Source organism: Silene latifolia, chromosome X (assembly GCF_048544455.1).
Source record: "Silene latifolia isolate original U9 population chromosome X, ASM4854445v1, whole genome shotgun sequence".
NCBI classification, from domain to species: domain Eukaryota; kingdom Viridiplantae; phylum Streptophyta; class Magnoliopsida; order Caryophyllales; family Caryophyllaceae; genus Silene; species Silene latifolia.
In genome coordinates this window covers 191,762,725-191,780,402 of record NC_133537.1, presented here as the reverse complement: position 1 = coordinate 191,780,402, position 17,678 = coordinate 191,762,725, and the positions used below count along the sequence as shown (strand labels likewise).

The 17,678-nt window shown below is 39.5% G+C and overlaps 1 protein-coding gene across 1 annotated transcript; it reads right to left on the bottom strand.

Moving 5' to 3' along the window:
* Positions 1-10,899: 10,899 nt before the first annotated feature.
* LOC141618998 (uncharacterized) lies at positions 10,900-11,460 on the bottom strand. The gene has a single exon (XM_074436042.1). The coding sequence runs from the start codon at positions 11,458-11,460 to the stop codon at positions 10,900-10,902; it is 561 nt and encodes a 186-aa protein (XP_074292143.1).
* Positions 11,461-17,678: the final 6,218 nt, after the last annotated feature.

Here is a 17,678-nt window from a genome sequence, read left to right as displayed (position 1 = left end):
CATATATTTGGTTCAATTTGTTACATATTGCATACATGTGATTATTGTGGATGTTGGAGGATGTGAAGGAGTTGTGATTATGATACTCGGTTCTTGAGCAGACGTAAGGGGGTTCGGAAGATCGTCTTACGCTTGGACCACCTCTTGGAGTTTTCTACTCTAAGAGGGACGTGGATGTTTATGAATTGAGTACAGGGGGGCTCATGTGGTGTCACGATGCCTAGCAGCGGCGCCCGGGCTCGGTACCACGGGCATGTCCCGACTACCTGTTTTACGGGCTGCGGCTCGACTGTTTGGTGGGCAGTGCTGCGGTTACCGTCACCACCGCGGATTTGGTTTAAACATTGTCGTCTAAGCTAACCAATCAAAATAATATTTATAAACTTAACTAACTACTCTTAGTAGAGTGGCAAGTAAAGGTCGGATCTCAAGGGACGGGTATTGTATTGATTTATCGATTGTAGAGAGTTGTGTCTTAGGGTGTCACGATTTTGGGTTGAGATTGAGATTTGCAAACTAAACTACTTAACAACAAAATATAAATAAATGAAAGCAAAACAAAGCAAGTAAACAATTAGGGTTTGTAAACAATTGATTAAGGCACTAGGGTGTCATAGGTTTATAGGGGAATCATGGTGAAGATCATACAAACAAGTTTACATAGATGCAAGCAAATTATTGTTGTAATGGAATCAAGTTAGTTTATGTCTTACCATTCCTAGGAAGATTTGGATCCCGGAGCCGAGTCGGTCAAGACTTTACAACACCTACAAGTAGACTTAGTTTCTTCCTATTCAACTATATGCATGGTCTTATAAGCCTTAAGTTAGTTTATATCTTACAAGTCTTGTTGAATGGATAAGAGATTCATGCTAGGCTGTCAATCAAGCATTTCATCAAGCATAACATGTGCATAAGTTGAAACTACAACAAGCACCCAATCTTATGAAAACATATTAAATTAAGTATGGATCTACCCCCATGATTAATTACCCTAATCTCCCATTAACCCTAGCTAGGAGACTACTCACTCATGATCATGGTAAACATGCTAATAAGGGTGTCAATCATACTAACAAGGTTAAACATGGTGAAACAGTATGGTAATAAACAATAATTAAGCAAAGGGTAAAAGATATTATACCAACTTAAGGATTATCCAATTAATAAGCAAAGAATAATAGAATAAAACTTGATGAATAATGAAGAGTTGTCAATTCTTCAATAGATCCCAAATAGTCATCAAATTACACAACTAAATCTAAGAACACTTGAATGATTAAAGAGAGATTAGGATTTGATTAATATTGAATTGCGTAATTATAACTTGATTAATACTAATAAGCTCTACTAAACTAGATTAGGAATTAGTAAGTAACTTGATTAAAACTTGATTAAGAATTGGTGATTAATCCCCTAACACAATGGGGTATTTATACTAAGTAAAAATTAGGGTAACTAAGGGCTTAAATGACGATTAAGTCCCTAAGAAGAAGATTAACGCCTTGCAAGTCTTTAAGGAGCCCCACGACTTCCCTATGTTAGACGCCCAAACTGCATAGGGAACCGCCCGGCCTGAGTGCGAGACGCTCGGTTTGAGCTCGGGACGCCCGAGTTGTTCTTGGGATGCCCGGTTTGAGGCTCGAGCCACTCGTGCTGGTCTTGGGACACCCAGATTATTGGTCGGCATGGTTTCCTCTTCATTGACTACCTCAAGATTCGTGGGGATCATTGAGGGGTTGTGGGGGTCTTCATCATTGCCCATTCTACTTCTTCTATCTACTTAGGCCTTTAGTATCGGTCTCCTCCTTGTTACTTGGTCGTTATATGCAATCCAATTAGCTCCAAATTGCTCCAAAAATGCAAGGTTAGCATTCCTCTCCTACCAAGGACACACAAAAGCATAGGAACGAGGCTAGTTCGGGGACTAAAAGTGTGCAAATATGAGTTACATCAAATATCCCTAAACCAAACCTTTGCTCATCCCGAGTAAAGAGGTGACTAAAACTATGACCTTTATTAATACTACTAGCCGATGTGAGACAACTAGCGGGTCTCACTCCGCCCCTGCAACTCACAACGAGACATCTATGAGGTAAGATGCCTTCTAGCAAGGCAAGGTGGGGCTTGCCAAAATGGCGATGCATCCAAGTATTTAAGAACACAAAAACAATTAAAGGATGCATCTACAAAAGAATAGCGACTTTCCTCATCTAAGTGGCGGAAATAATCTAAAGGGGAAGCAATCCAAGGGTACACATTCCATTGTAGATATTATTTCTCCAAGTTACTAAGTCTAAAAGGATACCAACAAATCACCTCCAAGTTGTGTTAAACTAGGGTACTTTTGTCCACAATCACTAAATGCTTTTGTCAAGAGTAGACTCCCTATGGTATTAGAAATACTGTAGGATCGCTGAATTCCCCCTTTTTCCTAGACAAGAAGAAGGGTTGTCCCCTGTCCACCATTCAACAAAGAAATGATCATCAATGGATAAAAGGGATCAATACGCTTTGAGTTTCACAATGGTAGTTTTCTTTTGATTTGTTTTCCTCCCCAATTTCTTGTGGCATTTGTCATCGACGGTTATCTCTTGCCATTTTTTATGTTTGGCATTTTTTTATACTTGGCAATTGTTTTCAATTTTGCATTCTTTTTGAACATTTTTAAAGTAACTCCATTTTGTAGCAAGGGTACTTTTATTGAAGCATAGTAGTCTATTTTTGCTCCTCTTTTCATTGATGCAATTTTTGCAAACTCTTTGACTTTCATTTTGGTACTTGAACTCAAATTGGAGATTTTAGTGCCCATTCCCTTTTTGCTGGCAAAACATGATGATAGAAATGAAAGAACGGTTGCATGGCTTCAAACATCACCTTGGAATAAACGGTAGCGAAGGAGTTATCACACCACAAGGTACTCATGACTAGGCTTTAGACCATGGGTCAAAAGATACTAGTATGACACATCCTAGGGTGTCTTGAGGATATTCTAGCAAACAAAGTCTCAAGGAGAAAAATTATCTACAAGGGCCTTATATACACTTGCCAAGCTTCCCAACTAGACATTTTCACAAACAATTTCCTAATATGCAACTACATGCCATGATGCAACTATTATATATACAACCTAATGCAAATGCTACTATCACTAGTATGCCACATAATCTAAATACAAACTCCTGTAATCACATAAGTTTGTACCGCATAAAATAAAAAGAAGTCACATTGTCATTAACATATAAGAGGAAAATGGAGATTTGGAAAGATCATACCATGCGGTCTTCATATTCCTCATGCCTCGAATGCGGCGTAGTCGCTCCCAAGTGATAGGAGTGAACAACAAACAAACAAATATATACAATATATACAATTCTACACTACAAAAGGGAAGAACATGTTTTTGGATTTTTGAAATTTTTATCATTTTTTGAAATAAGTGTTAGTAAGTGTTAGAATTCCCAATCCCCACACTTAGAATGGACATTGTCCCCAATAAGCAAAACAATAGGGAATTATGCAAATGAATGAAATGATATAAAGCATGATTCTGCACTGAATGCACACTACATGCGAAATATTTACATGTGGTAAGTATATATAAGTGATGCAAACTAGACTAAACTAAATGATGCATGTTTTCTATTATTCGGAGAGCTAATTTAGATTAACTCGCATTTCTTATGAGTGAACTTCCCCAAACCGGACAAAACACTATAACTAGTTTAAAAAGAGGGAATTTCATTCACAAGGTATGAATTGCAAAGCATGAATGAAATTTGTCATTTTGGATTCTTTGTAGTGGGAGCAAAATGATAGACACCTCAATGTTGCCGAGGTGTGAGTCCTTTGAATGGTGTTAGGACTCAAAAACTCATAACTACCAAAGAGCCCAAAATGACTCTAAAGATGCTCTAAACTAAATGTTATATAAATTATACAAGTCATTTTATCAATGTAATCAAGAGATAAAAACAACAAAGCAAAAGGAGGGGTAGGAGACTCACAATAGAATAGGTCGAAATGCTAGCATAAGCCATCAACCCCGCACTTGTGATGGCCTCCTTCGTGCTTTGTTCAACCATCAATACTCAATCATATCATCATCACTCACCTCTATGGAGCCGGAGGATTCACCATCATCTTCTTCTTCACTTGAACTTGAACCTTGCTCTTCATCATCATCATGATGGCTTGAACTACTACCTTCCCCTGCCTCGTCATCAACGACCTCCTCGATCTCCCTAATTTCCCGGGCATCCCCTCTTCGTCTATAGAGGCGACCCAAGCATAAGACGGTCTCGCAACCGCCTTACGTCTCCACAACAACCAAGTATCACCACCAACCTTCGACATTCACAATTGTCAAAATAATGAAATATGCAACACAATATATCAAAATACAACTCATTATGAAATGCACTTCCCAAATGTAATATGAATATTAAATCCTTCACTATCCCGACTCATAGAGTCCCAATAACCTAATATCATGTTATAATGCATTTCCGAAACTACATGAGATTTACAACTATCCTCAAATACTTTTTTTATGATGCAATACGACTCATGCTATGTAAAATAATAACAAAAGACACATTTGAAAGTATCAACATTATCAAAACCAAGTAGGATAAACCTACCTTTTAGCAATCTACATAAGCTACCTGAATCCGTCTCGATTCCATCTCATGAAACCATCACATCCTATGCAAATCCCATAATACTATCAAAATACATCATACACTATTATACAATATAAAACCCCTTAGTATTACCCATTAATTACCCATTTTATACATACTAATTACTATATCCATAACCAAAACGCCCAAAAGTTAGGGTTTATAATAATTGAAAAAGGATAAATATCAATTTACAAGGTGAAAGGAAGGAAGGATAAGGTGAGCAATCCTCTAAACGAAGCTTGAATACCATAAGAAGGTGTTTGTGAGGGTTTTAGAGGGAAGGAAAAGGATTTGAAGTGATAATGAAGAAGGATAGAATGATTTACGATAAAATCTCAAAATAAGCTTTATCGGGTACTGTTCAGCTGCACTCGGTCGAGTGCCGAGTCCACTCGGCCGAGTGCCACTCACTCGGTCGAGTACTCGCCGTACTCGGACGAGTGGAATCTACTTGGTCGAATGAATGCTCTACTCAGTCTACTACAATTTCACTAGGTGTAGTCTAGGTCCTACTTAGTCTAGTGTATGACTATACTTTACTGCCAAGTAGTCTCTCATTAATTCCGATGCTCCTCTCACGCATCTCGAGGTTCTGGTACGGGTCATACAATATCCGGGTATTACAGTTACTATCGTATGACGGCGGTGTTCAGCTAATCCATTTCACTCAAACCTATAGGATAGAGCCCCAATGAAAAACCTGATTATGTGTATATGATACAGATAATTAGTCACTTGAATATATTGAATTATGACAAGTCAAGTGAATTTTATTTTGATAATAAGTTTGGAACTCTGGCCAAGTGTATTTATTATTTGATTATACGTTAATCAACTAATAAAATTTATATCTTATTTTAATATGAGTAAATAAGATGAAATTTATTAATTAAATGTTCATTGACTAAATTTGTATTATTAACTGATATTTGATTATTTATACGGTTTTGGTATATATTGTGAGGCTGAGGTAAATAGCTAATTATAGTTACAAAGAGGTTTAAAATTAGCTAAATGGATTTTACATGACACATTATATATTGATATAATTGTCAAATATCACTTAAAAGTTAAGTGTATTATTTAGTTAATTGTATCATTTAAATATTAAATGGTAAAATTAGCACATAATTATGTAAGATAATTAAGTATAAGATATATAAACATTTGTAGTTCGTATAAGATATATAAACATTTGTAGGACAAATATCGAACGTCGAAATAAGACCATTTTTCTTCACATGGGCCAGCTAATTATGATGATTGTCATCACATGTGGTTAGGCTTTATACCACTACTAAATGTTCTCATATGTTTACATTTAGGTTAACCTATATACATCACATTGTAGAGATTTTGCATGGCTTAATTTATGGTCAAACTTTTCTCTAAACACAATCATTTTGGCCGGTTCTTCTAAGAAAAAGAACAAAGTATTGTTCTTCATCTTTTAAAATCAATTCTTCATCATTTATGATCAAAATAAATTCACTAAAATATTATACATCTTATATTATTGTTGTAGTAATATTTTTAATAATATTCTGGGGTTTGTTTCTATTATTATCTAGTTAAGAATAATAGAATTATTGGGGTGAGGTCTTGGGTGCAAGAAAGATGAGACCTTCTACTTTGGAGGTTTACATAAAGGACGATCATCCAAGTAAGTAAAGATGAAGATAAACAAAGGTGGATCCTTGTATAAAGATGGAGACTTGTCACTTAGTCTTCAAATACACACCTAAGAAATCCAAATGTAAACTATTGAAGATGTAAATTGAAAGAACAATTATTAAAAGTTTCGAGTGTTTTGTCCGCAATCGGACTTCTTCACCATTTTTCTTCAGCTGCGTCGTCAATCATTATGTTGGTTTGTCCTCACTTCTTTTCTTTATGTCAGTCTTTTTTTTTTGGTCTAAACCATCCGGTAATCCAAACCACATTGGGCCCACTAATCCGGATTTCGAGGTGTGTCCAAGGATTACGATATTTAAACCCCTCCCAATCGCAGTTGTGGGGGATCGATCCGCAGATCTCCCTACCAAGCGCAGCCCCATGCTACCACTGCGCCAACTAACGATTGGTTCTTTATGTCGGTCTTTGAGGTTGGTACTCTCCCTTTTTCGGTTCTGTCCAATCCCCTTTGCTCTTCTATTTGGTTCAATTGGAAGAGTTAAGAATAACAAGATTGATTCATTAATAGATCTTTCTTTGGGTAATTGATTAGGCGCTCCAATTTGACATTTGTACCATGGTGTTGGTTTCCAATTTGTGAAGTCATCTCTGATTTGAGATGGTTGTATTTATAAGATGGTTGAATCCCTAATTACGATGATTAATATTAACAAGCTTATATAGTTACATTTACAACAATATATCCTATATACACGGCAAGGATAAAGCTGACTAAGGCAACAATATATACAAGTATATAAAATCTTCACAATCATATATTCTATGTGCTAATACCCCCCGCAGTCGGAGCGGGAGGAGAGCGAACGCTAAGACTGGAGCGGAACCGCGTGAAGAGGAACTTGGGAAGGCCTTTCGTGAATATATCGGCATATTGATAGTCGGCTGGAACGTGAATAACCTTGACCTTACCAAGTCGAACTTGTTCGCGAACGAAATGAATATCAAGTTCTATATGCTTAGTTCATTGATGTTGAACCGGGTTATCCGAGAGATAGACAGCTGAGATATTATCACAGTAGACAAGTGTGGCTTTAGAGATAGGAACACGAAGTTCTAGTAACAAGTTGCGCAACCAACTTGTCTCGGCAACCGCATTAGCAACACCCCTGTATTCGACTTCCGCGCTAGAACGAGACACATTAGCTTGGCGCTTAGAGGACCAAGATACCAAGTTATCACCAAGAAACACACAGTAGCCGGAAGTAGAATGCCGTAAGTCAGGACACCCACCCCAATCCGCGTCCGTATACGCGGTCAGGGTCTGGGAATTTGACTTAGAGATAGTCAGGCCATATTCCATTGTGCCTTTGATATATCGAAGAATTTGTTTCAAAAATTGAAAATGAGGCTCACGGGAGGCATGCATAAATAGACAAACCTGTTGAACCGCATATGTAATGTAGGGCCGGGTTATAGTGAGGTACTGTAGTGCACCGGCCAAGCTTCTATACAATGTAGAATCAGCTAAGAGAGGGCATGCCGTGGCACTTAACTTGGACCCGGGATCAACAGGTGTGGAGACGGGATTACACGAGCTCATGGAGGCACGACTTAATATATCACGAGCATATTGGGTTTGATTTAGGAATAAACTCGAGGAGTGGCGAGTGACTCGTATCCCAAGAAAATGGTGGAGCCTACTATGGTCTGACATTGCGAATTCCTGCGAGAGATTAGAGGTAATTTGTCGAAGAAAAAGAATACTCGACGCAGTCAATATAATATCGTCAACATATAGAAGCATATATGCCATGTTAGAACCATTATGAAAAATAAATAGTGACGGGTCACAGAGGCTTCCACGAAAACCCTTAGATAAAATGAATGTCGCAAATCGTTGATACCAAGCCCGTGGGGCTTGCTTAAGACCATAAACCGACTTACGAAGGCAACATACATGTTTAGGTGCCGAAGGGTCAACAAAACCAGGGGGCTGGTGCATGTACACAGTTTCAATAAGGTCCCCCTGAAAAAATGCGTTCTTGACATCCAATTGATGAATAGGCCAAGAGCGAGAGACAACGAGAGTGAGCACGGTTCAAATGGTAGTCGGTTTGGCGACCGGGCTAAAAGTCTCATCACAATCAATACCCACGTGTTGACAGTTACCATTAATGATAAGGCGAGCCTTGTAACATTGTAGAGAGCCATCAGATTAAAATTTGTGACGATAAAGCCACATACACCGTATAACCGAGACATTAGACGGGCGTGGTACGAGTTCCCATGTGTTGTTATCGATTAGAGCACGATACTCGTCATTCATGGCGGCATTCCAGTTCGGGTCCTAGAGGGCTAGTTAAGGGTTTTTGGGTAGAGGGGAGATGGTCGTTTTGGCGGTGGCAGTCATGACACGGGGTTTAAAAATCCCATTCATGGCTCGGGTAGTCATCTTATGATCACGGTATGTAGGTGGTGGTTCTGGGGAGGTTTGGTGGACGTGGGAATGGCTGGTGGGTTGGGACCTGGGAGTGGAGGTAGTAGGTGGAGGTGAGGGGGTGGCTAGTGGGGGAGAATACGGGGACACAGGGGACTAGGTGTGGTTCGATGCAGGGGACTGGGTAGAGGCAGGGGTGTGTGGACTGGTGGGTGGTGTTTGGGCATGAGCTGCTGGTTGGTCAGGAGGTGGGGTCGGGTAGGGCGAGAGGAAAGCATCAATGAGGTTGGGGGTTAAGGACTTGTCGGGTAAGGTTGATGTTACAGGAGGATTCGGGTCGGATTTAGCGAACGAAAAAACTGACTCATCAAATGTAACGTGACGCGATATAATTAGTTTGCCAGTAGAAGGATCGAGACACTTGTAGCCACGAAATTCAGGTGGGTAGCCTAGGATGACACATCTAATAGAGCGAGGGGCAAGTTTGTGGGGTCTTTTAGCGAACATATTCGGATAACAAGCACATCCAAACACACGTAGGTGAGAGTATGAGGGCTTTGTATGGTAGAGTGCGGAAGTGGGGGAGCGGTATTGGAGGAGTTTGGTGGGAAGAATGTTGTGTAGATGGACAACAGTGTGTAAAGCATCAACCCAATGGGAGAGAGGGACGAAGGCATGATGTAGGAGAGCTAAAACAATTTTGTTAATGCGACGGATCCTACGCTCTGCCTTACCGTTTTGAGGGGAGGTTTGGGGACACGAAAAACGAAAAATTAGGCCGTTTTGATCATCAAATCGGAACTCATTGTTATCGAACGCGCGCCCTAAGTTACACTGGAAGGCTTTGATTTTGTATTGAAATTGAGTTGTTACGTATTTTTGGAAATTAAGAAATTTTGTGAAGGTTTCGGATTTATATTTGAGCGGGTAAACCCACACAAATTGGGTGAAATTATCAATTAAAATCAAGTAGCATTTGTACCCAGCTTTACTAGTAATAGGGGATGTCCAAAGATCACTATGTATGATATCAAATGGAGCATATGTGTTGGACAAAGAATCGACAAAAGGTAAACGCTTATGTTTGCTTATTTGACATGAATGACACAACGTAGAAACGAGTTTGCTATTACATTCAATACCATTATGGGTCTTAAGAAAACTTAAAATAGAAGGGCCGGGATGGCCTAAATGAGAATGCCAAATATTGGAAGAAAATGCATGCATAGTAGGACTAAACTCGGACTTGAACGTGGAGGTGGTGGATGCGGCTGACAGTGGATAAAGATCACCGTCACTATTACTCCTCAGTATCAGATTTCCATTCGCTAAATCCTTCACAGAAAAACCACATGGATCAAATTCGACAGAAACGTTATTGTCTTTAGTAAATTATCAGACAGATATGAGGTTTTTAATTATTTTAGGATATAAAGGACATTGTGAAGGTGTAGATTTCGATTGGGTGCAGTAAGGGTAGTGTGGCCAAAACCATGAACCGGAATACTGCACCATTTCCAACAAAAATATTTTTAATCGTACTAGAATCAAGAGGAAAACGAAACATACCCGCGTCCGCGCTAAGATGCGATGAGGCACCTGTGTCCACATAGAAAAGACTGCTGCCAGCATACGGTTGAAGTGTGAAGGCATTGAAGGCCCGGCCTAGGTCCGTGAGCTAGGCATCATTAGCAGCAATATGAGCTTGACCGTACCCAGTAGCTTGGTTCCTGTTGCTGCTGATACAGGTAGAATTGCAAGAGGAGGGAGCCTGGCCCATGGGCCACTATGGCCATGGGGATGGTCAACCAGGTTAAGAAGGGTAAGGATACGGCGGAGGTGTCCAATAGGGAGGCCACTGGGGCGGGGGACCTAACACAGAGGTCGCAACAGGAGTTTGAGGGGCATGTTTCAACTGATGACGACTGCCTCCACCCTTACCGTGACCACGTTTGCCCCCATTGTGGCGGATATTGGAACGAGGCTGCAAGGGCTTGGGTGTTTCAGGGTCCCATGTCCGTGGTTCGGGCTGTGGGGATGACGGTGCAACTAAAGCTGCGGGTTCCTCGCGAATAGATTGACGATGAATCTCTAACTCGATCATGCTACGTGCTATCTCAAAACTCGGTAGGGTTTAGTTTATGTAAGCCACAACGGTGTCGTATTCTTTTGGCAAGCCACGGAAAAACTGAAGCACCAACACTGCTCATCAATGGCAGCACCAACATCTTTTAATGACCCCAACAGTTCTCGGAGACGCTGACAGTAGGCATCAAAGGACGGCAGATTTGCGAGTTTGAGATTGTTAAACTCGTGCTCGAGGCTGGCGGCGCGGGCTCCCTTATTGTTATGAAAAATACCCTTGACACGGTCCCAAGCTTGTTGTGCGGTGGAGTCGGGTTCAAGGATACGAGGTAATATGTCATCAGACACAGTACCATAGATCCATTGTAGGACGTGGGCGTCGATTTCGTACCACACATCGTACAAAGGATCGGTCTTAGCAGGGGGAGTGGTGTCGTCGATATGATGGAGAACCTTATATCCACGAGCATGAAGAGTGAATAGGTTTACCCATGAGGCATAGGAAACCTTAGTCCCGTCTAGTAGCCGTACCTTATTTTGAATATTGGTGACGGTGTACACGGGATGAAGAGAGGGTTTTGGCGTAGGTGGGTTGGGTGTCGTATTTCCGGACATCTTAGCGTGAGGCTAGTCGGACGGCTGGGAGACGACGGAGAGATGTATTGCCGTAGGCATGAAAAAGAAGAAGGCAGGAGGACCGATTACTACTGATACCATATAAGATGGTTGAATCCCTAATTAGGGTGATTAATCCTAATTTCTAGGATGGTTGAATCCCTAATTAGGTGGGTCGGGTGTCGCACTTGCTGGTGGTCGAGGACGACAGGTATGAACCTCTCATTTTCTTTATTTGAATTTCGTTGTAATTTCTCGCATTTGTTTGAAATGGTTGAATGAAGTGAGGCAATTCCTGATCACCTGCAGAGGGAGCGAGACTTGGAGCGCGAGCTGGCACGGTGCCAAGAGGAGACAACTCACCTGCTGAGGGAGCTGGAGGTCAGGGACGCTGAGATCACCGCCTCCGAGGCGACCGTAGCTGAGTTGAGTGGTGACCAGGAGTAGTTGCTTTCCCTTTCACTTCTTTTGTTGTCGGTTGACTTGTACATACTCTGTACAATTTTGACTCTGTTTTGCCTTTTCGGACTTGTTTTGGCCGAAAGCCCCCAGTTGGCTGCACTTCGTTGCACTTTGGTTGTCTATATAGAGGCCTGAGTGCCTTTGCTGCTGGGTTGTATGTTGTTCCTGCAGGTTAGCTTAGAAACAGGTTTGGTAGATGACGCATTACGCCGTCATGCTCCCAAAATTTACACAGAATTTACACGCATAAACATAACATAAACATGGCTTAAATTAGCGCAAAATGAGAAAAATAAATGGAAAGACCTGAAAATGCGAAAAAATGCCCAGAAATGAGCGAAAATGACAAAAATGTCCGAAAAAATGACCGAACGGTAGGGAGGGCTACCCCCTAAAAAACGTAAAAAGAAATGTATAAGTTTGAAATAAAATGTGAAATGAGGAGTGAAATGATTCCTCTAAAAAAGAAAATAAAATGAAACGGGTAAGTGTGCTCGTTTGGCGAGAATGTCGACTTTGTCTCGAAAAGCGTGTCCGGGGACTTTAGAAAATATAAAATTTGGTAATTGGACGGAATTACCAAAGTAATAACCTATAGGAATACGAAATTATAACCGAAATAAATTAGGAAAGATCCAAAGCGGAAAACCACGGAAATCAGCCTCGGGAAGAGGCGCAGCAGGAGCTGCGACCCTTCGAAGAGGCGCAGCAGGTGCTGCGCCACTTCCCCAGCTGGTCAGACCTGACGGAAATTAGGAAACAGCTTTTATTATAAATAGAGACGTCGGGGAGGCTTTTATTCTTATATTTCCCCATCTTTCTTCCATCAATTTCATAAAAACTACCATATATTCTAAAAAAATTCAAAATTATGGATGCCTTCGAAAACCGTCTCAAGGATTTGATGAATGAGTTCACAAGTGTGGAGAAACACAACATGGGTGCCTTTAATTTGGGATCAATCTTGAGTCTCAAATTAGTGAAGATAATGAAACCTGTCTTGGATGCTTGTCTCGACTATTGGGACCCTAAATTTCACGTGGTCGCCTTCCCTAGAGGCGATGTTTGCCCTTTTCCGGAGGAAATAGCTGCTATAGGAGGATGGGACCCAGAAAATGCTCCTGCTATTGTTAGTTATTTAGACCATATTAATATTCATCTTATGATATTAAAATTACAAAATAAATATAAATGGTCTAAATCTACATGCATGCAAAAGAAATGAATAAAAGATGATATAAAACCATCCTAAGACAAAAGTTCCTTACATTGCTATAAGGCAAATATGGGCACTACAAAGGTCTCCTACCTTTATAGTTCTTGAGCTTTTCTACTTTGGAAGATCCTCCAAGAATACCAATTACCAATATAGGTAATCTCCTTTGGTGGCACCCAAGATTAACCCAAAAGATTACTAGAATTACTAACTAGGTAATAAAAGTAATAACCTTGTTTAAATATAAATTTGATGTACTAATATAATATTATTACATTGATAATATTATTAGTTAATATATGTGTGTTTATGTAATAAAAGATGAAGAAAACTAAGAAGAAAAAATTGGTCTAATGAAGAGTGTATAAACCGGCCATTAGAAGCTCCAAAGACCAAATTTTCTTTTTTGATTTTCAACCCTTAATAAATGGAATGTTATGGGCATATATATAGGCAAAATAGGAGACAAAAGAAATGATAGAAAAACACAAAAATGACACTTGTTAAGCCTTCACAAAAAAACGGAATGTTAGGCCTAAAATGTGTCCATTTTGGTTTTCGACATTTGCCCCACAAATGCTTATAAGTCTTATATTTAATTATCTTACATAATTAAATATTAATTTAATTATTTAACACATAAATAATACAAATTAACTACTAATGACCATTTAACTATTAAGTGATCATAAGACTATTTTATCAACATACAATGTGTTAATATTACCCCATTTAGCTAATTTTACAACCTCTTGTAAAATATAAATAGCTAATTAATTCCACCTCAAAACATATACACATATCGCATTAATTAATTAACAATTAATTAATAAATTATAATCATTTATTATTTAAATATCTCATAATTAAATAATAAATCTTTTTATCCCGAGTTCGTAACCCGTCATCAAATAATACATTTATATGACTAACTAAGAGTCAAATAATACAAGGAATTAATTATTTCGTATCTCATACAAACAATTAATTTATTCTATTTGGGTGTCATCCTATAGGTGTGACCTAAAGGGATCAGCTGATCACCGCCGTCACACGACAGTAATGTCAAACTCTAGTCAGCCAATCATTACCGATTAACGATGACCAGCTGACAAATAAATAAATAAATCCCTGATATTCCTTTTACGAGATTTATTATGTAAACGCACTCATTGTGGAGGACACTACTCCAACAATCTCCCACTTGTCTGAAACAAGTGTGCGTTACCAATTCTCTTGTCCAATAATATCTCCCACTCAATGCAAGATGTCTTCCAGGTCGTTCTTGCACGTGATCATATCATAAAGTGGTTTCCTCGATCAGGAGAATGACTGTCTGACCGGATAATCTACTATAGATCTCATCCGAGCGTGGCCACGCATTCACAGTCATCTCTCCTCGAGTGGCCTTGAGATAAAATATGACTTATAAGGACAATCCCGTTGACCTATTTTCTTCGTTCGATCTGAGATCACAACGACCCAAAGAAATGCTCATCGGCCTCCTTTTACGGTGCGACCTAGAACAAAAACCAAAGTCACCGGAAAACTGTACCAACTCAGACAAATAGTCACCAGTCTAAAGAATTGACTCGAAGGAATAATTAGAAGTCCTCGCCACGACCTAGCAACAAAAGGACTCTATAAATGGTCACTGTCCGACAAATTGTCTCACAATATGCCTATGTAATCGACCAGTCATCACTATGACCATATGACAGTCGAACCTGTCATCTATCGCCTTACAATCTAGTCACTCCGAGACGTCACCTCATTAAGTAACTAGGGAAAAAATACATTGTTAATCCAGTTCACTTAATAGGGTTCGACATTGTCTTTACAACCTATTTGGAGAAAACAAAGTATATATATTCAGACATAAAACTGAATATAACGATAAATGCAACTTATCACATATGAAATAATAAATACAATATTTGATTATTACATATCAAATAATTTACAACAGTTACGCATTCGTCTCAACCCCATCGAAACTACATGACTATCATGTTTAGCTTGAGACAATGGCTTGGTTAAAGGATCAGCGATGTTGTCAGCTGTCCCAACCTTACAAACTGTAATTTCTTTCCTTTCAATTAAATCTCTAATTACATGAAATTTCCTAAGTACATGTCTAGACTTGTTACTAGACTTGGGCTCTTTTGCTTGAAAAATAGCCCCACTGTTATCACAATACAATGTGATAGGATCCTCGGCAGTCGGAACTACTCTCAGTCCCTCTAAAAATTGCCTAATCCAAACAGCCTCTTTTGCGGCCTTCGAGGCGCAATGTACTCGGCTTCCGTTGTAGAATCGGCGAACACGGACTCTTTGAAACTTCTCCAAAGAAAACCGCTCCTCCGTTCAACAAAAAACAAAACCAGCCTGGGATTTCAAATCATCCCTATCGGTTTGGAAACCGGCATCCGTATAACCTCTTATACGTAATTCCGATTCTCCTCCAAACACTAAGAATGAATCTTTAGTCCTTCTCAAGTACTTCAATATTCTTGACGGCTATCCAGTGACTCTCACCGGAGTTTTAAAACGACTCGTCATACTTAAAGCATACGAGACGTCGGACGAGAGAACACATCATAGCATACATGATCGATCCAACAGCGGAAGCATAGGGAATCGATTTCATGCGTTCAATATCCTTAGGCTCGGTGAGGACACCGTGACTTACTCAAAGTGATCCCACTACCCATAGGTAAAAAACCTCTCTTGGAGTTTTTCATATTGAATCGGTCAAGAATCTTATCAATATATGCTTCTTGACTCAATGCTAATATCCTTTTGGTTCTATCTCTATAGATCCGGATACCCAAGATGCGCTGAGCTTCTCCCAAATCTTTCATTTGGAAGTGATTTCCCAACCACTTCTTAACAGAAGCAAGCATATCAACATCATTCCCAATGAGTAATATATCGTCCACATAAAGAAGTAAGAAAACAACTTTACTCCCACTAAACTTCATGTATAAACATGGTTCCTCAACACTTCGAGTAAAACCATTCTGTTTAATAACATGATCAAAACGATGATTCCAACTCCTTGACGCTTGCTTAAGACCATAAATGGATCTCTTAAGTTTGCATACTTTGTTAGGATTTTTAGGATCCACAAAACCCTCGGGTTGTGTCATGAACACTTCCTCTTCCAAACCCGTTCGGAAGGCGGTTTTGACATCCATTTGCCATATCTCATAATCATGAAATGCAAAATCGCTAACATTATCCGAACGATCTAAGCATAGCAAAATCGGTGCAAAAGTTTCATCATAGTGTAAACCATGAACCTGAGTGAAACCTTTTGCAACCAATCTAGCTTTGTAGACATCTTTATGTCCATCCATGCCGATTTTAATCTTGAATATCCACTTACACTGAAGAGGTCGAACATCTTTAGGTAAGTCAACCAGGTCCCATACCTGATTATCGTACATGGAATCCATTTCGGATTGCATGGCCTCGAGCCATAGCATAGAGTCAGAACTCATAATCGCTGCTTTATAGGTCTTGGGTTCATCACTTTCTAAAAGTAAAACCTCATAGTCACCATCTTCCTCGATAATACCAAGATATCTATCAGGTTGGCGACTAACCCTTTCTGACCTCCTAGGTTCAGAAGGAACAATAACCGATTCAGACGTAGAAGGAACATCTTCCTGTATTGTCATATCAGTTTGTGGCTCTTGAACTTCGTCAAGTTCAAATTTTCTCCCACTCTGTCTTCTAGAAATAAACTCTTTTTCTAGAAAGACAGCTTCACGAGCCACGAACACTTTGTTCTCGTTACTATTGTAGAAGTAATATCCACAAGTTTCCTTAGGGTAGCCTACAAAAATACACTTTTCAGAGCGAGGTGCAAGCTTATCGTCAGACTTACTCTTGACATAAGCATCACAACCCCATACTTTTGTGTATCGCAGATTCGGGACTTTCCCTTTCCATATCTCATATGGAGTTTTGTCAGTTGCTTTAGTGGGACTTTTATTAAGTGATTGTACAGCAGATAAAATGGCAAAACCCCAGAATGACTTAGGTAATTCTGTTTGACTCATCATCGATCGAACCATATCTAATAAAGTTCGATTCCTCCTTTCAGCCACACCATTTAATTGAGGTGTGCCGGAGGAGTTAATCGAGATACAATACCACAGTCTTTAAGGTGATCTCTAAAATCATTGCTTAAATATTCCCCACCACGATCTGATCGTAATGTTTTAATCTTCTTATTTAATTGGTTTTCTACTTCATTCTGAAACTCTTTGAATTTATCAAAAGCTTCACTTTTATACCTCATTAAGTAGATATACCCATATCTACTCATGTCATCGGTAAAAGTAATGAAATAGTCATAATTACCTCTAGCAGTGACTGTCATTGGACCACACACATCAGTGTGTATTAAAACCAATAACTCACTAGCTCGAGATCCTTTTCCTAGAAAAGGTGAACGAGTCATCTTGCCAAGAAGACAAGATTCGCATGTACCAAATGATTCAAATCAAAAGGTTTAATTATACCAGTC